The sequence below is a fragment of the Cervus elaphus genome, chromosome 13 (assembly GCF_910594005.1).
Source record: "Cervus elaphus chromosome 13, mCerEla1.1, whole genome shotgun sequence".
Classification (NCBI taxonomy): domain Eukaryota; kingdom Metazoa; phylum Chordata; class Mammalia; order Artiodactyla; family Cervidae; genus Cervus; species Cervus elaphus.
Window position 1 is genome coordinate 20,160,152 of NC_057827.1, and position 24,339 is coordinate 20,184,490.

The 24,339-nt window shown below is 41.8% G+C and overlaps 1 protein-coding gene across 14 annotated transcripts in view; it reads left to right on the top strand.

The window, feature by feature from the left end:
- Nucleotides 1–24,339, top strand: part of AKAP13 (A-kinase anchoring protein 13) — a 314,895-nt gene that overhangs the window by 211,621 nt on the left and 78,935 nt on the right. For all 14 annotated transcript variants that reach the window (XM_043921539.1, XM_043921537.1, XM_043921536.1 and 11 more), the window contains 3 exons: nucleotides 8,102–8,177; nucleotides 13,889–14,025; nucleotides 22,243–22,613. In XM_043921539.1, coding sequence (XP_043777474.1) covers nucleotides 8,102–8,177; nucleotides 13,889–14,025; nucleotides 22,243–22,613 — 584 coding nt within the window. The remainder of the gene's footprint in view (nucleotides 1–8,101; nucleotides 8,178–13,888; nucleotides 14,026–22,242; nucleotides 22,614–24,339) is intronic.

Genomic DNA, 24,339 nt, shown 5'->3' on the forward strand with positions numbered 1-24,339 from the left:
AGCTTTTTCTGCAGTTTTCCCAGGATGATACTGATTTTTTCACTCCCTTGCTTGTGTAACTGGGGTCAGGGGTTCACCTTGGTGGAGGTTAAAGCTTAGATTCACGGCTGCCGTGTCTCCCGTTCTTTCCTCAGTCATACTCCTGGACACCCTTGGTCTTTTCGTGCTCCTCAAGAACTTGTAAGGAGAACTCTCTACTCTGAGTTGTGAAGGCGCCTCCAGAACCACTGACTGGACGCACACACGCATGTTTCTGGGGAAGAGCGGTCCCTGGCTTCCCTCAGATCCTTGACGGAGTCTCTGCCGCCAAAGGCCACGAACTCCAGCTCTGAAGTGTCCTGGCGGTCTTGCTCAGCCTCTTTTTCTCCATGGCAGGAATTCCCAGTGTCACCATCTCCCTTTTAGGCACACTTCCCCCTTGGAGGGCCCACTTTCTATACCACCAGCCTCATTAAGCTTGCCCCAAATCTCTGAGCCAGAAATTACCTTTCTTCATACTAGAGACTCCCTTACCTCTTTGGGTTTCAGGTACTCATGTACTTATTCTGTTTCACAAGCTAATCAGTACTACGCAGTCTGTATTCAATGGCTGTGGAGTTATTTCATGAGCTCTGGTAATCCGTGGGTTATATGCATAATCCATATGGTTATATGCATTGTCCTAGGGTGTGGATGCAGGTATAACCCTTGATGCCTTATACTTCATGTGTTTATTTCTGGCCAAGCTGGATCTTCTTCATTGATGCACAGGCTTTTATTCAGTTGGGGGCTCCTCTCTGATTGCAGGTTTCTCTCTGCTGTGGCTTCTCTCGTTGGAGAGCACGGGCTCTAGGGCACGTGGACGTGGGTCCGTGCAGCACATGGGCTCGCTGGCGGCCACTCCCAGGCTCCCGAGCACAGTAGTTCTGGCCAACGGGCTTCGTTGCTCTACGGCATGTGGGCTCTTCCCGGATCAGGGATCACACCCGTGTCTCCTGCCATTGGGGGGCGGACTCCTAATCACCGAGCCCCCAGGGAAGCCCATCCTTGACCTTTTGGATGAACAAAGGTGCCTCATGCTTGTGAACTGTGGGGCCTGTCGTGCAGACTGCCTCCAGGCTCACGACTCGTCTTCCTCCTGCTGCACCTCGGCACTGTTCCTTGCCGAAGGCGGGCATGGTACTCCCCCAGAGCTGACTGGCCCGCTGTGTGGTTTAATCAACAAGATAGCAGTAGGAAGAAGTCTTCTTGGGCTAGATTTGCTCACCCTTTCCTGGTGAGGAAGCCTCTGATTTACCTGAAATCATACTGCTTTTCAGCGTAGGTTTTAGTTTGAAATGTTTGTGAATGAGTCCTGATGCCACAGAAGGAACTCCCTGGAGCCGCATAGCCGTCAGATTTCCTGAGGTTTCCTTGAGTGCTTGGAAGCGGTGAGCCTGCTCGGCACGTTCTTGGTAATTAACTGTCAGTGACTGAAAACGCAGGCTCCTGAAAGCAGACAAAGCCAAGACAAACAAACAGAAAACATTCCTTTCAGTTACAGCATTGTGATGTTCCGAAAATTGGCACCCCCAGTTTCATATTTTAGTTTTCTCGTTATAATACTTTACTTTCTAAATATTTTTGTCTAATTTAAGCAGTGACTCTCTTTTCCAGCCAGTAATCTCCAGAGATGTTAAATGCTCCTTTGCCAGATTTTTTGTTTCATATTGCTATTAAAAATTGTTTAAACAGTTGAATTCTGAGACAAACATTAAGAACAAGAAGAGGTAATTTGCAAGGGTGGGTGAAGAGCACCGGACTGGGAGTGAGGAAAAATGAGTCCTCACTCCATCTCTAAATGCTCTGTTACCTCCTTCAAGTCCCTTCACCCCCTGTGCCCGCCCCACTTTCTAATGGATCTGGTGAAGGGAGGCAGAGTGATCATCATCAAGGTTCTCCCTTTAGTTCTATCCTTAAAAATCATTGAGGATAATAAATTCAAAGATTATTCATTAAGCATCTGCTCTCTACTCCTGGGGAGATCTGTGGAAATTTTAAAGATAGGATTCACTTCTCAAGGAGCTTATGGTCTTTTGAGCAGATGCAGTTACCAGTACAATATAGTTGGCAAATAAATCTACCATCCCCAAATCTAGCCTCACCCGTGATGCCTCATCTCAAAAATGGCGATGTGCCTCCCAATGGGACAGGCGTCAGGTCCCATCCAGGCAACGGTAGTCTGCAAACTTGAAAGTACCATCAATTTAGAAATACAATGAGATGTTTTACAGTTTTAATTCTGGTATCACGTGTCTTGTTTCAAACTCTTCTTTCCAAAGTCACCATAAACCTCACGGTTGCCCAATTCAGTGACTTCTTTTTAAAGATTTATCAGTTCCAGCTTCTCAGCAGCAGTTGACACTGTGGTCCTACCTTCTGTCTTCAGCCCTCGGCTTTTCTTAACTTCCGTGAAACTCTAATCTCTGAATTCTTCTGCCTGTACAGTGTGGCAGTCTCCGGCTCCTCCCCCACATGTATTGTGCAATAATGCCTTGTGTAAAGTGAAAGAGAGGAGTTGTTATCTGGGCCAGTGTTTCTGTGTGTTACATTTGTGACCTGGGCAGCAATGTATAAAGCATTTCAGGTAGAGTTTGGCATTAGAGTGTCTCATTCAGGCTGATTCCCATTTCTCCTGATCACAGGACACTTTGTCCGCCCTCATTTCAGTGCCTAATGTGTGCAGAATGCTGTGGAAGACTTATTTACTTAATTTTTCCACATCTCTCTCACACCCACTGAGTTCTTTGAGGACTCAGTTCTTTTACTACCTTCTGCTTTTAAGGCTTGACACAAATGTTTTGATACATTGAAGATATTTAGTACTTTATTTAATGAGAGAAGGAAACGAATCTGAGGGTGTTTGGCATTATGTCTTCATAGAGTCTTCCTTTCCTAGAAAGTAATCAATAGATTAAAAAATAGTTTCCATTTTAAAAGAAGGAAAAGTTGGAAGTATGTTTCTAATGAGCAGTCATGTTTAAAACTAGCTGAACTACACGATCATGTTTTATTTACTCTCATCTAGTCTGTTTCACTTTTTCCATTTCATATTCAGTGCTCTGATTTCATTTAGTTTGTTTTCCAGTTTCTCCATCTCTTAAAATTTTTTCCTCATGCCTCTATCAAGCTTAGTAGAAAAACTTCTGTTTACATATATATAAATAATATGTATAATATATATATTTTTAGAAAACTTATGAATTTTTGCCTACTAAAAAATTTATGACATTTTGATTCTACTTAGTAGGAATAGAATGCTAGATTTCTAATTTAAAAAAGTGCAGCCAGTAACAGAGGTTTACTGTATGGCACAGGGAACTACAGTCAGTATCTTGTAATAAGCTATAATGGGAAATAATTTCAGAAATAATACATGTGTATGTGTATAACTGAATCACCTTGCTGTGCTCCTGAAGCATTGTAAGTCAACTGTACTTTGGTAAAATACATATATTTTAAAAAAGCAAAAGTTGAAAGTGTATCTCATATACTCACGTGAGATACCATTCACACCTGTCAAGTTGGATACATCTAAACACAGGTAAGAGCAGCAGCAGGTGTTGGTGAGTGAGTGGAGAGATCAGATCACTCGGACATTGGTGGTAGGAATGTCAAATGGCACGGCCACTCTGGAAAAGCCTGGCAAGCCCTCAGACTTTATTAAACGTAAAGTTATCATCACTTTATTTTTTTATTTATTTTATTTTATTTATTTATTTATTTATTTTTATTATCCACCCTTCAGTGTATACCCAAAAGAAGTGGAACATGTCCTATGCTCGTATATGGATATTCATGACAGGATTGTTCATAACAGCCAGAAAGTGAAAACAGCCCACATGTCTATCAGCTGAAGAATAAATAAATAAAATGTGGGAATATCCATACAGTGTTATGGATTATTTGGCAGTAGAGTACAGTACTGATAAATGCTAAGACACAGATGAACTTTGAAAGCCTTGAACCTTAAAAGCTAAGTGCAAGAAGCCAGTAATCAAAGACATCAAAATGTATGATTCCATTTATACAAGATGTCCAGAGTAGGCAAATACATAGAAATGGAACATAGATTAATGGTTGCCTGGGGGAGGGGAGGGGTTTGGGGTAGTGTGTGACTACTGATGGATGCAAGGTTTCTTTTTTGTGCCGTGAAAATGTTTTAAAATTAGATAGTGGCCATGGTTTCCCAACTGTATTAAGACACTAGACCATTGAACAGGCTATTTAGTTGTTAAATAGATGAGTTTTAGAGTATATGAATTATGTTTCAATTTGTTGTTGTTCAGTCGCTAAGTCATGTCTGACTCTGCAACCCCATGGACAACAGCACGTCACACTTGCCTGTCCTTCACTGTCTTCCAGAGCTTGCTCAAACTCTTGTCCATTTAATCAGTGATGCTATCCAATGATCTCATCCTCTGTCATCCCCTTCTCCTGCCTTCAGTCTTTCCCAGCATCAGGGTCTTTTCCAGTGAGTCAACTCTTTGCATCAGGTGGCCAAAGTACTGGAGCTTCAGCACCAGTCCTTCTGATGAGTATTCAGGATTTATTTCTTTTAGGATTGACTGGTTTGATCTCCTTGCAGTCCAAGGGACTTTCGAGTCTTCTTCAGCACCACAACTGGAAAGCATCAATTCTTTCATGCTTGGCCTTGTTTATGGCCCAACTCTCATATCTGTACATAATTACTGGACAAACCATAGCTTTGACTATACAAACCCTTGTCATATATTTCAATAAAGGTCTTAAAATGCAAAATTGCACAAAATGTGAAATTATGCACAAAAATGTGCAAATACACACACAAAATGTGATGTGGTATGCTGGATGGCCAATATCTGTTGAATCATCAAAAAGCAAGAGAGTTCCAGAAAAATATCTACTTCTGCTTTACTTGACTATGCCAAAGCCTTTGACTGTGTGGATCACAACAAACTGTGGAAAAAATTCTTTAAGAGATGGGAACACCAGACCACCTGACCTGCCTCCTGAGAAATCTGTATGCAGGTCAGGAAGCGACAGTTAGAACTGGAACAGTGAGACGCTTTATTTTTGGGGACTCCAAGATTACTGCAGATGGTGACTGCAGCCCTGAAGTGAAGACGCTTGCTCCTTGGCAGAAAAGCTATGACCAACCTAGACAGCGTATTAAAAAGCAGAGACATTACTTTGCCAACAAAGGTCCATCTAGACAAGGCTATGTGGTTTTTCCAGTAGTCATGTATGGGATATGAGAGTTGAACTATAAAGAAAGCTGAGCACTGAAGAATTGATGCTTTTGAACTGTGGTGTTGGAGAAGACTCTTGAGAATCCCTTGGACTGTAAGGAAATCCAACCAGTCCATCCTAAAGGAAATCAGTCCTGAATATTCATTGGAAGACTGATGCTGAAGCTGGAACTTCAGTTCTTTGGCCACCTGAGGCAAAGAACTGACTCAATGAAAAAGACTCTGATGCTGGGAAAGATTGAAGGCGGGAGGAGAAGGGGACGACAGAGGATGAGATGGTTGGATGGCATCACCAACTCAATGGACATGAGTTTGAGTAAGCTCCCGGAGTTGGTGATGGACAGGGAGGCTTGGCGTGCTGCAGTTCACAGGGTCGCAAAGAATAGGACACGACTGAGCAACTGAACTGAACTAGCTGACCCTGGATTGGATCCTGGAACAGTAAAGAACATTAATGGAAAAATGAATGAAATCCAAAGTCTGGAGTTTAATTAACAAAATGTTCCAGTGTTGGTTTCGTTCTTTAAGTTTTAATTTTATTTTTTAACACCACAGACATTTTGTATTGGGGTATAGCTGATTAATAGTCATTAAAGAAGACTCAGGAACCTGTAGAAAAGTTAGAGTGGGTATTAGTTGTCTTTTTATGATTACTCAGGCATAACCACTCAAAACATTGAATCAGATTAAAGCTTTTCACCATATAGGTGTCATCAGGAGACTTTTGGCCACTGCTACCTTTAAGTATAGCAGTACTATTTAATATATACTAGTTGTCAACTGAAGTAAAGTCGCTCAGTCGTGTCCGACTCTTTGCGACCCCATGGACTGTAGCACCCAGGCTCCTTGGTCCATGGGATTTTCCAGGCATGAATACTGGAGTGGGTTGCTATTTCCTTCTTCAGGGGAATCGTCCCGACCCAGGGATCGAACCTAGGTCTCCCACATTGTAGGCAGACGCTTTACCGTCTGAGCTTGTCAACTGAACTGAACTGAACTGTCAAAACTGTGATGGGGTCTGAGATTTCACCCTACTTGCAAGCTACCAAGTCAGCCTGACAGTTTCGTGGCTGCTGTCTGAAGTCAAAAGCACCCTGAGCATCAGCTTCTTGTTGGTGCTGCCGGCTGCCCTGCTCCCGGGGGGCAACACGAGGGGCCCAGGGAGATGCTTGTCACAGCCGTGGGACCCTGAGGTCTTACTGTGTGCAGTAAGCCTGCCTCACTTTTGTTCTGACTTCACACACCTGTCTTCACACAGAAAGAAACAGTGTCTGTGTCTCCCCAGGCTGTGGGATGAAAGGACAGGCAGTGTCCTTTGCTCACTAGACACGCACAGGGAGATCCTTGAGGAGTTGTCTCCCACCACTAGTATGTTCTCGTCATCATTATTCAGAAATCAGTGTGTTTCATTAAAGGGATTTGATTTAATTTTCTTTCTTTCAATATTTATGGTATATTATTTTAAATAATACTCCACTAACTTTTTTGTTCAATAATACGTTATTTCTGTATTATTTATATATTATTTTGCAAAATGTGTAACTCATTTTCTGTTACAAATGCCTAAAATGACATGAAAAGTGACGTCAATTCGTCCCTCAAGTATTGACGATGAAGAAAATTCTGTTTACTCATTAGCTATTGAGTAACGTCTGAAAAGGTGATGAATACATTCTCAGATCAAGAGTTTTAACAAAGTTTTCTAAAATGTTGAGTGGAGAGGTGTTGAAGATCATGGACTGGGAGAGAGCAATGTCATGATAATTCAGAGTGGCTCGGCATTCTTCACTGTTGTTAAAGGGTCTGCTTTTAAAATGTCCGTTATCTCTTTAAAATTTGTTGCTATGTTCATGTAGCAAAGTACAGTAATTATGGACTCTTGCTTTTCCTGTTGACAGAGAAACTTTCTTCACTGGAAGTGAAGTTTGGCTCGTTTCAAATGAGGTGTAGTTCACAGTCAAATTCTTTCTCTAAATGAAAGGGTCTGTTTTGTTTTTTTAAGGAAAATTTGCTGTTTCCATTCTTTGAAAGATGGGGATTGGGTTTGTTAACGTTACTGAATTTGAGGTTTCTTCCTTATACTCACTCAGATTGCATTTTGAAAGGGGATACTTTGCATAATCCCAGGGACCCTGCTGAATATTCTTTTCCATTCAAGGATCACTTTCAAATTTTTGGCATCATTCTGTAACACACCAGGAGTTGAAACACTGATGGCCTCTGGTCCCAGCCTCCATTCCTCTCTACTGGGAAAAGAGCTGAAGCGAGTCAATGATTTGGTGTTTGTTTCCTGTGGGTCTAGGTTTGCATAGTTTATTTGCAAGCAGTTTAATTTTTTGCATTTGCTCTTTGTCAGACAGTTGTAATTTGACAGAATGCCCCATAACTTTCTACCTTATTTGCTTAGCATGTTTAGGAAACCTCTTGTTCTTTCTCACCCATATAATTTAGCATCTTCTCACCAAAGATCAGAAATTGACAAGTGTAGGTCCTGCAAGCCTAGTTATTTTTTGGCAAGAGAAATAATACAAACTTCTTCGAGCTAGTGTGGGGATTAAATAAAATGATATATGTAGAATTATTAGGATGAATTGAAATAATGTATGTAGAATTCTTAACCTGATACCCAAAGTACAGTGAACCTTGAATAAACAGGAATTATTTTTGCACTTTTTTTCTGACTTGCAAACCAGGATGTGAAATACGTAGTTCAACATTTGATCCATTTTACCTGTTAACTTCTTTTTTTTATTTCACCCTTGTCTGCACCATGATCTTCCTCTTTGTATGTCTTTTTCCGTTTTGCTTTTTTACGCATGACTTTTACTCAATCTCTCTTTCTTTCCCTTCAGATAAACCGAGAAAACTGGTGTACCATTGAGCCGTGCCCTGACGCAGCATCTCTTCTGGCTCCCACGCAGAACCCGGGTAAGCGGGGATTCTCCATCTTCCGATTTGCTTGAATAACTGCATCCAAAATGTCCCTTTTCCAGAGCCACCATCCCACTCTAATGCAGAATGTTGGCAATCTGTCCTTCATGAGCATTAGTGGGATAAGTGAGAAGAGTATTACGTGATTTGGGTTTCTAGGCCTTTTATCTATTCACAGCTGAAAATGAATGTGTAATTATTTTAGTAGTAAGTTTCCACAGGTGGCTTTATGGTTGATTAATTCATCTGTGAAGGCATACGTGCTGTGCATATATGTACATGTGATAATGGTTTCTTAATATGATAAAACTATAAATATATGTTATTAAAGACTAATCTCAGGCCTCTTGATTTTGGCTGCGCATTGAAATTACCTGGGGACCTTTAAAAATATGCAGATGTCTGGGTCCTACCCCCTGGCGATTCCAATTTAATTAGGCTGAGGTGTGGTCTGAGCATCAGATCTCTAAAAGAGCCTTTGGTTCCTCTGCTGTGTAGCCTAGATTGAGAATCGTAATCTTTGGAAATACTGTCAGCAGTTGAGGCTCTCCTTAAGCACCCACGAGGTACTAGTGACATTAGATGAGGGTAAAAGGCCCTTAAGACCTCGGTGGTTAATGACACAGTGCATGTGTTGTGGTCGTTAGGAGTCCTGACTTTTCACCCACGTTGAGCCACTAATTCACTGTGACGCAAGGTTTGTTCCCGATGTCTGTGCTCTGTTGTCTTCCATCCCTGAAGCCTACTGGCTTTCCTTAAGGGAAGAGTCCAGATGACTGGTGAGTAACTCAAGTACCCTACGCCTGTTCTTGCAACTGGTAATTTGCATTTTGGGCTCTTGAGTCTGCTTTACCCAACAAAACCTCTGTTAACCTTTTCAGTTTTTCCTGACTTGCTTTAAAAATTACTGAGTTCTCATTTGCTGGTCATTTTAGAAACAGTTTAGCTGTGGATATATGGTAGTAGGAGGAAATTTAAGAACAAGATGGTTCAAATCCTCTTCCTAAAGAGAAGTGTCCTGCTGATTCTCAACCCTCTGACTTTGCTCCAAAGAAAGTGTTGGAAACAAATATGAGAATATTTTTTTTTCTTTCTATTTTTCTCTCATACAGAAGTTAAAGAATATTATTATGCTGTTGTGTTTAGGGTCTCCAAATATTGTAAGATTGACCTTGCTCATAGATGTAACTGACCCATTCCCCATCTAATCCCTTAGAATCTTCGACTTGAAAGTATACTGCTCACTCTGTTTTAGTTCCTTAGCTGTTCGGGGCTTTTTCTAGAAGTGTAATTATTCTCAGCCACTCAAGCCGTGAAGTTGTTTGCCCTGTAGAGGTTGCCTCACAGTTAGAATAGTCACAGGAAAGTTCTCCACATGCCACAGTTTATTTTTAATCCTTAAAAGAGGTGAATTTGAACCCCTGAGCATTTTCCCCAGGGCATAATCTTAAATATTGTTGACTTTCTCCATACCACAGCCCCCTGAAAAACTTTGATTCTTTCAAATCTTTTTAAACCTCAGTTTAACAAAATCCTGAATTATGCTCCTGAACTTCAGGCCTGAGATTATGATTGTAGGCATAGTTTCTTGTGAATTCTAGATACGTTCAATCATGTAGGTTTCTTTCTTTTGCTTTTAAACAAAAGCTCAAGAGAACAATAGTGTTAGACTAAATAAGATAAAAACCTTTATTTAACGTCACTTTGCATACTCTTCAGGCTTTCCTAGAGTCTCAGAGGTAAAGAATCTGCCCACAGTGTGGGACACCCATGTTCGATCCCTGAGTCAGGAAGATCCCCTGGAGAAGGAAATGGCAACCCACTCATTCTCCATTCTTGCCTGGAGAATCCTATGGACAGAGGAGCCTGGTGGGCTAGAGTCCATGGGGTTGCAAAGAGTGGGACAGGACTGAGCGACTAACACTTTCACTTTCTTTCACTTGTATGATCTTCAGTCCAGGATAAATGCACACTTATTAAGTAGAAATAAGTGCACATGGATTACGGTTAACATAGTTCAGCAAAGCCCAGTGAGCAGGCTGCTGCTAAGTTTTCCTACCCTTCCCCAACTATAATTTGTTTGCATATGTAAAATTTAAGCCCAAGTGACTTGATAGGCACTTTGAAAGTGCACATTACATTTTGCTTGCTTTTAAAAAGGTGGTGGCTCAGAGCACAAAAGTAAGAGACAGATTTATAAACAGGTCATAAAATAGGACTGACCCACCACAAACTGTCATGTCCTTACCAGACTTTTGTCAGATCACAAGTTATAGGTTAATGAAGCTTTAACCCCAGTAGGTGTGTGTATCATATTATGCCTGCTGTGTGCCAAGGTGCAGATGTCCTTAACTAAGTGTATAAATTCTTTCTCACCATCACTACAACTATTTTAGGGAGGGACGTACTATCCTATTTCATTGGTAAGGAGTCTTAGAGGTCAAGAATGACTTCTTGCCTGGGGGTCTTTTAGTAGTCAGATCCGGATTTAAGCCACCTCACTCCATCTAAACCTAGCAATGGTTGTTCCTGTTTATACCTTCCTTATGCTCCACCTTATGGATTAGGAAGAAAGATTCCATTCATCTTGAAAACCTGCCAGCACATGTGAGCTGAGGGTCCCCGCACTCCCGTCTGTGGGGGTTTCATAACGCCTTCGGGCCCTCTGCTCCCCTTTTTCCTCGTTTTCATCCTCTTGCCTCCGCCCCAGCTCGACAGTCAGCGCCGGATCCCATCCCAGACTCAGGTTCGTTCCCTGGGTGAGGTGTTCCTCCCGGGACCGAGTTTGGACCTTCCCTGTGAATTTTCCGTTAGAATGTCTTGAACCGCTGCGTTTTCCAGTCTGGAATCTGGACGTGGTCTTTTGCCTGCCAGCTGGACGATGAACGGCTCCGCGTAGTTGCTGTGACAGCCTTTTCTGCTCTTGGGCAGCCCCCTCCCCCTGCTGTTTTCCCCTCAACCGCAGAGTGGAGTTTTTGATTTTTCCAAGTGGGGAAAGCCGGGATGGTGGGGGTGGGGGGAGCAAGTAGAAAAATCACAGCCACCGACTCCACCTAAGTTAGTACATACTCTTAACTGTGAGGGGGGAAAAAACACCCAAAATTCTAGAATACCTGTGATTTCCAGGCTTTTAAAAGCAGGGCTATTCCCATTGAACTACACACAGAAACAGTTTGGACCAAGATTGAAATGAACTACTTTTCTACTTTAAACAGAAACATTTTCAGATTAATCTGTAAGCCCCACCTCAATTCCTGTGGCGTGATTTATGTATTAATACATCTGTGTTGAAATTTCCTCTTAATATATTCATTTCTACCCCGGGATTATAAACTGCCCCCTACCCTCCCACACACAAACATGAAACAGCTCTTTATTTGGGTAATCCCCAGTCAAATGCTTCACCAACAGAAAAGGTAATTTTGTTGACAAGTAATTCATGACCTGTATCGGTGCAGTGCCTTTTTGACCTTGTCTCAGATTCCTGGCTAATCCAGGGCTGATAATTTTTTTTTAAATAAATTTATTTTTTAATTGAAGGATAATTGCTTTTCAGAATTTTGTTGTTTCCTGTCAAACATCAATGTGAATCCAAGGCTAATAATTTATTAATGATCCCTTATTAGTTTAGATGAGAAAACCTTTTTCTTCTCATTATCTCTGAACACAGACATGTACACACACAGTTACTGTCTAAACATGTGTGTGATGTGCATGCATGCTCAGTTATGTCCGACTCTTTGCAACTCCATGGGCTGTAGCCCGACAGGGTCCTCTGTCCATGGGATTCTCTCCAGGCAAGAATACTGGAGTGGGATGCCATTCCCTTCTCCAGAGGATCTTCCCAACCCAGGGATTGAACCTGCGACTCTTGCGTTTCCTGCACTGGCAGGCAAATTCTTTACCGCTTTACCGCTGCGCCACTTGGGAAGCACATTGTCTAAGCATAGATTCTAAGAATTAAAAGAGACATTAGCATCATCTAGTTCAACCTCTACTCCCTCTTCTGTGTAGACAGTTTTTTCAAGACCTCTTGCCCCAGGCAGGCATTCTTCTCCAGCCCTTCTAGTGAGTGACCCTGATGACTTCAGGTGTCTGTCAGCCTGTGGCCCGGAAGCCTAGTTACAGTGAAGCTCTGGTTTCACTGGGCGAGCCTTCAGCCGTCCTCAGACACATTTTCTTCAAGCTCCTCTGCAGCCTGGATGTATCTCGGGTGTTTCCACTCTCATGACCTCATTGCCACGTTTATCAGTGTTTCAGTTTGATTTGTCTAGGAACAGACCCAGCCGTGGCGGTGCAGCGTCGGTGGCACCCGCTGGCCGTGGCCAGACTGTCCCCGTGTGGGACTTGGTACACTGTCTGTCTGTCTGTGCTTTGTCTGTGAATACAGCCCGAAACTGCTAGTGTCTTCTGTTTTGCCATCACCTTGTGTTGTCAGCTGCTCTTGAATTTCCTTTCAAGCAAAGCCTCCAGGTAGAGTTCTCTTGAACTGCCAGGCAGCCAGCTTGTCTACAACTGTCCCTCATTCATCACTTAGTAGCACCTGAAGATTTGATAAACTTACATGTGTTTTCCAAGTCATGCATCATGCCAACTAGAATGGAATCGCTTCATCTTTCAAAACTTGTTGAAGGAGGTTGATATCTTTCTTGGTATCACTATGTACCAATGTTTTAATCTCTGTTGTTACCAGGTCACATGTCCCTTTTGGTTACAGAGTTAAGGGAGAGAATGGGTTAAATACTGAGCTAATTTAGGTCTGCTTCAGTTCAGTTCAGTCACTCAGAGAATTCTTTGAGGCACCAGTACAATATTTCTGTCAAGGCCCCTCTCTGTCTGCTTCCCCAGAGTTCATATCCTAGTTGTTGAACTGAAAACAGATTCTAGATTATGTATTTTTCTTCATCACATTATTCATCCAATATCAGCTCTATCAAGGAAAAGTTAAATAGTTACATTTCTGTTATTGCATAATAAAATCTGTAAGTTTAATACACTGGTATGCTTATTAGTTATGCTTCCTCTTTGTCTTTCATCTTAGTATTTTGATAAAGTAATGAGTTTCCAGAAAGAACTTAAGTCTCAAGACAGAAATTGCCTGCACACCCTATCACATAGTTTCCTAACGAAGAACTTCAGAGTTTGGTAGCAAAAGAAATAAATTCTCTAACTACCAAGAGGAAAAGATGTATGTTTAAATACATAGGTGTTATTACAGTTCTAAATCACTGTTTTTTTTTTGGTTTTTTTTTTTCATTTTTGTGCCCATGATTTATGTGACAGACTCAGGTTATCAACAGAGAATTGAAAGCCACTAAATTTGTGTCCTTTACAGCTTTTTAATTGAAACATGTACATTATCATATGTGAAATAGATCTCCGGTCCAGCTTCGATGCATGAGACAGGGCTCTCAGGGCTGGTGCACTGGGCTGACCCTGAGGGATGGGATGGGAAGGGAGGTGGGAGGGGGGTTCAGAATGGGGAACACATGTACACTCATGGCTGATTCATGTCAATGTATGGCAGAAACCACTACTATATTGTAAAGTAATTAGCCTCCAATTAAAATACATCAATTTTAAAAAAAAATAGAAAAAATACAGCAAGAGAAAGATTGGGTAGTCGATCGATTTAAAAGGCTGATGGCTGGAATGAAAAGAAACTGATTTTTTTTTTAAGCAGTGGTTGAATGAATTTTCTTTTTCAGAATGTGACAGCTTCCTGGATGTTGGACTGGGCCGAGAGTGTGCCTCAAAACCAGGTGTCCTTAAAAGAGAATCTGGGAGCGATTCTGACCTTTTTCACTCACCCGGTGAAGACGTGGACAGCATTGTCTTCTCCAAGGTACCGTTGGCCTCAGTGTGCGCCTCTGGCTAGCCTTCATCTCTTACACGATCTCAGAGACTTGTAAAGGCTCCCTTTTGGAGAATGCAGCTCCAGGTGGCCGGGCCTTAGAAAGAGGCCTTGACTACTTTCTTTTCTATAGAATCATGGCTGGTTCCATGCAGGTTGTGAAGCTCACATTGAGGCCTAAAGCAATGGACGTTCCTTTCAAGTGAATTAGAAGTCAGATGACGGTGACTGCTTCTCAGGGGGTAGGAAGGACCACGGGATAGACTGTAAGACGTCATGTGAATAAGCTCACCACAGAGTCCTGGCTGGTTAATGTGTTCAGGCCTGAAGCTCACGGCTGAGCTTGGTGAGGTCAGCCCTCCTCATTGCCTGCTTAATTGGAACTTTCTAGACCTCTGCTCGGGAATCCAGCTTTCTCCCTGGTGGAAAGCCACACCCATCCACATGAGTCACTTCATGTTTTCATAGTATTTGAGGCTCCAAGACACGCTCTCTTAACTTAGGTTTGCGTCTAGTTGCCGCAAGGTCCGTTTTGTCTCCCAAGAATAGAGGCCTTTCCCATAGCCGGGTCAGCTCATGGTATTGTTAACCTGCTGCAGCGGGTTGTCTTAACAGAGAGCTGGGGAGGGGCAGACACACAGCGGCCGTGCCGACGCCCTTGTGAGGAGCTCGTGGGAGAAGCGGCGGGCGGTTGGGTCAGTGGCTCATCAGGTCCTGAAGGCAGGCTGATGGTGCTGGGTCTCTACGCCAGAGGCCTTCTGGGACTCTGGGCCAGAACACGCTTAAGCCTCTCTGAGCCTACCTGCGCTTTCCCTCCCTCCTGCTCAGCGGCGCTCATGTGTCCGCTGGGCCTCCCCTTACCCTTGGCCTCTTTCCCTTTCCTGTGTTCCTTCCCTTCCAGGGGGCCTTGGAAAGACTCAGGGACTTCAGCATTCCTGTCGTCATTCCTCGTAGAAGGGGGAGAAGTAAAGTAGAAAAGTCCACTACCTTGGCAGAGCTATCCTTCTCTGAAGTTATTTACAGAGGAGGACATCAGTATGATCTCTTCTTTGTTTTTAGCCAACAGAATTTAGGTGATTTCCACTGTGATTTTGAGGTTTGCACTGTAAGGACTCCTAAAAGTGTCTGCTTCTCCCCAAGGGGAATGCCGTTCTCTAGGTGCCTGTCTCTCAAAAGGCATCAGTGAATACATTAGATATTATCTCTTAAGTTCCAGTTTTAAGATGGAATCACTGGTTATCACTCACACTGGGCCCTGGATATGTGAGGATTTGTTCAGCATTTATATACGTGTGACAGTTTTCTCTGTAAAAAACTTTTTCACCAATTGTAAAGTTTCCTCCATGAAGAAACACTTGCTTGAACCTCCTAGGTGCATGCCAGCTTGCCCTGAATGTTGCCATCTCTAAGTTGAATGGTTTTCCTAGCTGAGGAGAATTAGAATTGACTACATGTTACTACTTAATTATTCCAACCTGCCAAAATCATTTAGGTTTTGTTTATAAAAAATGGCCAGCACTGGATTTTAAGAGTTTTTTCCAGGACGACAGCACAGAAGCATTTTTAAAAGCCGAAATACATCCCTGACTAAACTTTGACCAGCATTTTGTGCTGGGGCTCCTCGGAAAGTCTGGAAATGGCGGAGACACTCTCCCCTCTTCACACTCGCATGAGAATGTCTGGCGGCCGGGGGTGAGGTTGGAGGGTCGTTCTCTTAGTGTCTCTACCCTGTCACGGCGGTTGGTGACCAGGAAAGGTTTTGCAACCACGTTTTCTCCAGCATTCACAAAACCAAGGGTTAACATGTGAGAGGAAAAGGAGACGGACAGGCTAACGTTTACAAGGTGCTTACTTTATGTGAGGCACTGAACAGAATTTTTTTACATAGGTGATCTCATTTCATGCTCCCAGCGGCCCTGCAAGGTGGGTGGTTTTATCCTCATTATACCCCTGAGGAAACAGACTCTGGTTGGTAAAGAGGTTGACTCAACATTACTCAGCTAGTAAGTGACAACATTGAGATGTGTAGCTAGGCCCAACTCTGAAATCCACTCATTGATTTTGCTCTTAATCTCTAAGCACCTGCTTCAGTAACCAGTGCTTTTTACAGAAGCATGGCAGTGGTGGCAGACAGGCCATCAGCTACTTCCTTAAAGGCCTTCCCCTGTGGTCATCCACACAGCATTTGCTGTGAAGCATCAGACCCTCCCGGAATCTCTCTGCAGGCTCCAGCCCTCCCACACTCCCTTCTCTAAAGACTAATCTGTAGGCAAGGCATTGCGCCATCCTTTTCTGTGAACCACGAGTGGTACGTTAGGTCACTTCCTGCAGCCACTTGTGTGACTTTGGCCTTACAGAAAGCTCTTTAATGTCAGCCCACGGTGTTTGTCAGAACTTTCCACCTTAACCTCATGTTTCCACTTGGCATGCCGGCCTCCTGGCAAATATGACTCTTTGGTGAGTGTTGCGAGCTTCATGTTTTTTTCTGATGGATATTTGCTGGTTCCTGAGGTCTTGGCTTTTCCATAGATCAGTAGCATAAAAATTTAATTTTTGCTTTTAAAGTGAGAAGAAATCCTAGGGTTCTTTCTGGCCCTAGCTAAGAAAGAAAATGTGATTGTATAATACATGATCTGGCCCACTCTGCTACCCAAAAGGTAATTGAAGCCCACAGAATTATACTAATAGTTGCTGCCTCTTTTTCCCAAGGACAAAGCCCTTACACCTTGTTTTCTTCCCCGCCCCCCCCGCCCCCCCGCAATCATAAGATACTATCCACAATTGATTAAGAAAAAGCAAAGTGACTCCGCCAACATGCTAGCTCTTAAAGGAAAATCCTTTGTTTTGTATGCTGTCAATTGCTCTCAAGTACTTAAACATCAAGCCAAAAATTTACCTTAAATTTTTTAAACTTTTTCCGATAAAAGTAAATATATTTACAGAATCCAAATTAGAAAACCTGTGAACTCTTAATGCACAAGTATTGAAATGATTGTAATTTCAGAACTGTGAAGTGGGGCTAGTGTTTGCCATCAGCATAGCACATAAATGGATTAAGTGATTGGCATATACTAGGCATTTAAAATATATGCTTTTATTTTCAAGGCACATGTCCAAGGGCCTTGAGTATACTATAACAGATAATAATTTATAAGTATTTGAATAAATGAATGAAAATTAAAGGACTAGTATTTTGGCAGTGTTAAGGGTGATTCCTTCAGGTGTAGTAGTAAGATACAAAATGCATAGCTATTTCTAGATTTCTATATATATAAGTGTGTATAGTGTTTACACCTCTCCATGTACATATCTATATCATACCTGCATGGTATAACTCTGGTTAAGAAAGCCAGTCAGGCATTTTTTCTCCCCCAATACTTTTATTTTTAAAATTTTGAAACAGAAAAGCGGGAAGAATTCTGCGGTGAATACCCGCCACCTAGATTCTACAATTAACCTTTTATTATTTGCTTCATTACATAATTATACATCTGTCCCTCATTCTTTCCATTAGGTCATCTAATTTCTTTAATACACTTCAAAGTTATAGATATTAATGCACTCCACTTGTCAATACTTAGAATTCAGTATTTGTAAGATTTTTTTTATAATGTTTACATAAAATGAAGTACATGGTCTCGAGGGTACCATTCAGTGACTTTCCCCCCAACTTTATTGAGTTATAATTGACAAATAAAAATCATGTATTTTAGGTGTATGAATCCTAGCTGAACCTAGAATCACCTGAGAGCTTGGAGAAGAAGGGAAATAGACAAAGAAAAAAAAGAGTCTGTCCCTCAGAAACTTGAGTTTATTATGTAACCTTACTGAGCTTCAGGTTTCTCATCAGATGCAAATAAGAATAGCTACTAAATCAAACAGTTGTGAGGATTAAAAGAAATCATACATCTAAATCTCTTGGTAAAAGCCTCACAGTGATGAGTATCTAGTACATCATTACCATTCAAATTCATGTAATAGTTATAATGCACGTATATTTAAGTAATAGATTCTCTCAAGCTTTTTGTAAGCATCATTTATTTTAGACTTCTATGTTAACTTTTATTTATGTAATTATTTTGTAATTTCATTTTCCCTAATTTATTTGGCCTTAGATTAAGCAAAACCTAAGTGTCCTCGGGTCAGTCTGTCAGTTCAGCCCTGCCCTTGAGGCCGGAAGGTCAGTGTTGGAAAGCTCAGAGGGCGTTCTCTCCAACACCTAGTGGGTTTTTCTAGCCTGATCACCATTTGCAGATATTCATAATTTTATTAACCCCAAGGAAAGAGAAGCTTATGGTAGAGGTGATAGTTTCTGTGTGTGTTCCATCCTGCTGTATGCAGGAGGAAAAGCAGTTATGAAAACTCCAGAGAGGACGAGTTCGTCTGTCAGCCTCAGGTTCAGACGTGGTCTTCGTCTCCCCAGTAAGCTTGCTTTCTTGCATGCGTGTGTGTTGGTCGCTCAGGCGTGTCTGACTCTCTGTGGCCCCGTGGGCTGTAGCCCACCCATCGGCTCTGTCCATGGGATTCTCCAGCCAAGAATACTGAGTAGGTGGCCAAGCCCATACATGACTCCATTCACCCCTTCCTTCCTGTGTCTACCTTTTAGCGTCTCTTCTTCTCTGCCCTCACCCAGTCTTAATACTCATCACAGTTGTTTTTGGCCATTTGCTTCTAAAAATGAAAAAATATTTTATATATATATATACACACACATGTATTTTCATTCTTATATATTCACTGTATTTATATATAAATACTTATGTATTTAAATGTAATATTTAGTCCATATAAACATATGTGTGTGTATATATGTGGGCCTTGGGATATTATTCCTGATTTATCCCTCCTGATACTCTCAGGCGGAATGGTGCCATGGGTCAATTTAACTGGTACATTTGATTGACATGGATTCAAAACTAAGTTTTAAAATATTTGTTAGTTAAACTGATCCCATGGCACCATTCCTCCAGACCACCAGGAATAATGTCCTGAGTCTTGAAAGTCATGTAACTAGCAGGTGTTCTAAGAGAAGACCTCTCTAAAGAAAGACAGACCGGCTCAGACTCTAAGAGGGGCTTAACTGCTAGGCATGGAACATTCTGTTCTGTGTCAGAAACCATTCCCCCTGCTAATTTATAGAAATAGAAAAGCAGCATTCCCCAAGATCTGGTACTTTTCTGAGGAGGGAGAAGAATGGTGTAAATCGTACCTTTCCCATCTGCTTTTTGGCAGCTTTCTCTGAGAGCTTTAGCACTACACATTCAGAGACTGGAAAGGGAACATTGCAAAAAAAAAAAAAAACCCTCAAAAGTTAAAACAAACAAGCCCTGTTTTTCTTTTTTCCTCTATTATCCCTGATTGAAATAGGTAATGTTTGTACACAGACCTTACATTAATTTCTGACTTCTTTAGCTCTGAAGATTATCATGTGGCTCATCCCTAGACACATACCTCGCTGTAGAAGGGCCATGGCCATATTCCAGGTTTGGTTTCTCATTACGCCACTGACTACTTTCTAGTCTGCAAAGTAGTATAAGGATGTGATGAAGTTGGGAAACTCTTGAGAACACTAAAGAAAAAAAAAAAAACACAAACCTGGAAAAGAGTATTATAGCCTTCTTTAGATTCAATCTAAAGTTAAAACCATTTGCCTCAAATACTTAATAAATAAGCTCTCTCGTAACTTCTGTATTTGTCCTATTTTTCCATTTTCAAGTTGCAATTACCGGCTCATGAAAATACTTGAGTGTAAGAATATTATACTGTCTGAACCTCATTCTTAAATCAGAATCAGGAATGCAAAGAAATCATGCAGTTACTATGAAAAACAAAACAAAACAACTCCCTGTCTTTTAGTTTGTGGTTTTTGTTTTTTTAAAAATTAAGATCAGAGTTAAAAGCATACACCAGGAATAAGACCACGTTGACGATATATGCTAGGCAGGTTTCTTCTTGTTAAAGAGAAGTACCTGCTTTCCCATCTGCAAGTCATTTCCGCACTAGAAAGAGCTAACTTGTAAGAAAAACGTGTGATACATGGATAAATGGAAACTTTTACTTCTTTTGAAGCCTTGCTTATGTATCTTAACACGGACTTATCACATATTTTTCTCTTCTGTTGGCCTATTCTGTTTGTCCCTCGATATTGCTTTGAGAATTAGACATTTAGGCAGCTTTAGTTTCCTAGGGCCACTGTAACCAATTACCACACATTTGGTGGCTTGAAACAATACAAAACTGTTCTTCCATAGTTCTGGAGGCAGGGGGTCCTAAAAGCCATGTATCCGAGGGGCTGCTCTGTCTTCTTACAAGGAATCTACTCCTTTGGGATTCAGGAAATATTCTCATGTGAAGTATGACCTCATCTTAATGAACAACATTTGCAAAGACCCGACCAAATAAGGTCACATTCTGAGAAGGATGTGAATTTGAGGAGGACACTATTCAACCCATTCCAGTGAAAAAGCTAAGACATCCTATAAGTGTCTTCTGAAGTTGCTATTCATGACCATTTATATTCTTCCTCTCGATGGAGTGTGGCCCCAGGAATAGAAACTGTAGGATGCTCAGGTCACTCCTCACTAACTTGAAAGGAGTCATTGACAATTTTATTTTAAACCAAAACTTACCCTATTTTAGAATCTACTGAGTATAGTTTCATTTTACTATAAAATAAAAATATATGGCCCAGTGTGGCCCAGTTGAAAGGAACACTGAGGACTTCTGATACAGACTTGGAGATCTTATTTCTTACAGAGTCCTTTTGTTTTTGTTTTTTAAGTGATGAAGATAGTAATAAATAATAAAGCAGGGCGTTTTTAAAAGTTGGAATTAGCTTGCGTTCAGATCTTGCCTTTGCTGTACTTGGGGGAGCCCAGGAGACAGTCTGGGCCTCACAGTTCTGACTCTCCAGCGCCTTGCATCTCCCTCAGTCTCATCCCTCACTGATTGTTCAAAGAGCAGTTAAGCTGGGGAACTGGATTCTAGAGAGTAGGAAGAAGAACCTCGTAAGAGCTGGTGAGATCCAGCCCCAAGGGCATAAAGATTGCTTTGAGAAGGTAGAGTGCTTTTGAAGTGTTTTGTTAAGCCTTTAAAGAAGCAGCCTCTTTAGTATAGAAGTTATTTTCTGTTTCAAGACTAAAAGGGCTCATGAGTTTCTATAATTTTTGAAATCTCTTTTGAAGAACTGTAAGTTTCTTTACTCCTAATTAAAACTAAATAGATTGGCAAATTAGGGAAATACTCTGAAGAAGGGGGCGGGGAGGAATCACAGTCTCTGTTTCCTGCTCCCTATCCCGTAAGAATGCACAAGAAAGATACGAAGACAGTACAGTGCCCACCTGTGTAGCTGAGAGTGTGAGCATGCGTCTTTTAGACACTTATCTTCTGGGCAGTCTTATTTTTTGAATGCCACAACGCTCATCTTTCCCTCACACATCACATGATGTGTTCTGGTGCTTTTCAGCAGGTAGAGATTGTCAGTCTGCTGCATCAGAATGACACAATTCCTGGTAGGCTCTAGAAGTTGGCCAGGGAAAGAGCACCATCACTTTATCAAAGACTGCAGAGGACTGATTATTTTAGGTACAGTTTGGCTTGATAAAACTCAGCCAGTACCCGGTTAAAGGAAAAAAGGGGGGATAAATTTCTTGCATTTAGGTATTTGTGGCCCAGAATCTGGACATTTGTGACAGATTTTAGGTGGGATCATAAGCTGTTCTGCATTTTTGAAAATGCCACTGAAAATAGACTTGCTTTTTGAATATAAACTTCTGTGTATCACTGCTGTAGTCAAGCACGCTACCTTGTTTTTAGTTAAGGCTTATAAAAAAAAAATTTAACTTTACATGGTATGAATTTAGAGTTTTCATACATCAGAAACCTCAGAATAGGTTCCCTTCATTTCAGTTGATAGTATTGACTGAAAATAACTGACCGGAATTAGATCTTTTCCTCTGCAAGAAAGGGAAGACAATATATTTCCCATTTTGCACCTCTGGTAAAGGGTAGAAAGAGTATAACCCTGGACCGTACCTTGACTGGAGGCGGTTTGAATCCATCTGTGATTGTGCTTTAAGAAAGCAAGCTGTTTGAAGCCAGCTGTGATGTTGCCTCTCCCCAGCCTGTAAAGGCACTGACTCAGTGGAGAGTGGCCGAGGCGCCTCGGTCCTGCCGTTTCCGACCATTCTTGCTTTCTCTCCACTGCAGCCCGAGGAGGAGCAGCTGGCCTGCGATGTCACTGGATCCAGTTCCTCCACCGATGACACGGCGTCCCTGGACCAACATTCGTCCCACGGCAGCGATGTGTCCCTCCCCCAGGTTTCCAGTTTGAACAGGTCCAGAGACCCGCAGTGTCTCAACGGCTTCTACAGCCATGGGCTGGGAGCTGAGGGTCGAGAGAGCGAGAGCGAGCCCGCTGGCTCGGGTGAGATGGAGGAGGAGGAGATGGACAGCATCACCGAGGTGCCCGCGAGCTGCTCCGTCCTGCGGAGCTCCATGCGCTCTCTGTCCCCTTTCCGGAGGCACAGCTGGGGTCCCGGGAAGAACGCAGCCAGCGACGCAGAGATGAACCACCGGAGGTGAGGCGGCAGGCCGTTCGTCTCCTCTCAGTGTCTGCTTGCTCTCGATTTGGTGTTACCGTTCGTGAACGTTTTCAGGAGACACCATGGTATAGAAGAAAGAATATAGGCTTTGGAATCAGGAAAATCTATGTTCCAACTCCAGCTCTGAAACTTACTACTTGGATAACTTTGGGCAAGTTACCTGACCCTTCTGAGCTTTAATTTTCCCATCTGTAAAACACCTGCCTTTCAGAGTGTTTGTAAGAGTAAAGATTACAATGAAATATGCAAGTCACAGAGTGGCTTAAACACTGGTGTAGCATTAACTGGTGTAGCATTTGTTTAGGCCAGATTTGTTCATAATATTGAGAGGTTAGAAAATCTGAAGGGAATAGTTTCATGTCAATTTTGAATTAAGAAACTTGAAATCTTACAGTCTCAACACAAGTTTTTCACAGTGCTTCATAGGATTTGCCATCTGTTTCTAGTTTAGAAAGTTTTGATAAAGTCTAAATTACCAGCACTTAACTGTTAAAGAGATCATAATAATTATTAAATTGTTACTGTTTTTCCAGGTATCATTCAGTCTGGGGGTCTCTGTGTGAGTCTCATACTCTCAGTTTCCCAAGCAGGCTGTATGAAAATGTGGATTTGGTTTCTAACCACTGGCTGCCTAGGTGAATTTAAGTTGAAAGAACAGGTGCCATGATGCCTACTATATGTGTAAAAGTGTGCCTACTCCAAGGCTATTTTCTAAATGAGGACAAACAGCCAGGGAAGGAGGCTGACAATTGTAAAACAACTGATATAAACAGTTCATCTGGAGCAGTTACTGGCTTGTTTGCTTTTTAAAACTTCCTTGGCCTCCTAATATTTTGGCTGAGATTTCACAGCTGTAAGTACATGTAATCTGATACATTCACTCACTCATGTGTTTTTTAATTCGGCCAACATGTATTAAGCGCAGCAGGCACGCCTAGGTTCTGGAGGCCCCAAGGTGAAAGAAGTCCTGCCTTCATATGGTACCTTACACCCTCCTGATTTGCTACCCTTTTAGATTCCTGTAATAACACATTGTCTCATGTAATTTTCCCATCCTCTTCATGAGTCAGGTGGCATCCCCATTTTTGCAGGTGCGACTACATAGGTAGTTTAAACCATTTACACAATGTCAGTGGAATCCAGGTTTCCAGTCTCCTGGTCAAGCAGCCTTTCTACAACTCCCATTTTATTCTGGGATACAGTTTACGATGCAAACCTTAAAAATAACGTAAGCAGTTGCTCTATCTGATGGGCAGTTTTTATGTATTTGAAATCCTAGCTTTTAAAAGCAATTTGTAAAAGCTTTCCTTCCCAGCTTTGTTCAAGCTGTAAATTTTTTTTTTTTTTTTTAAGCATTCATATGGGAAAATAAGGATGGGAAAATGATCCCTGCAGGCAGAATTCCCTTCCTGAGGCAAGAGAATCTGCTTGACAGGATACACATGTCCTAAATGACAACAACATTGAGAAAGGATTCCTTTTATATGGAATCTGTTTTCCTTTATAAACCACGATGGATCCCTTTGCCATGCATGACTTTAATTTCCAAGCTAGATGTGACTGTATGCATCATGTTGCTCCAGTGAGGAAATTGAAGCTCAGATTAAAAGATTTGCCCAAGATTACATGGTGATTTTAGGATAGAGCTACAATTAGAACCCTATCACCTAAATTGCTTGTATTTTCAGCCTGTATAATATCA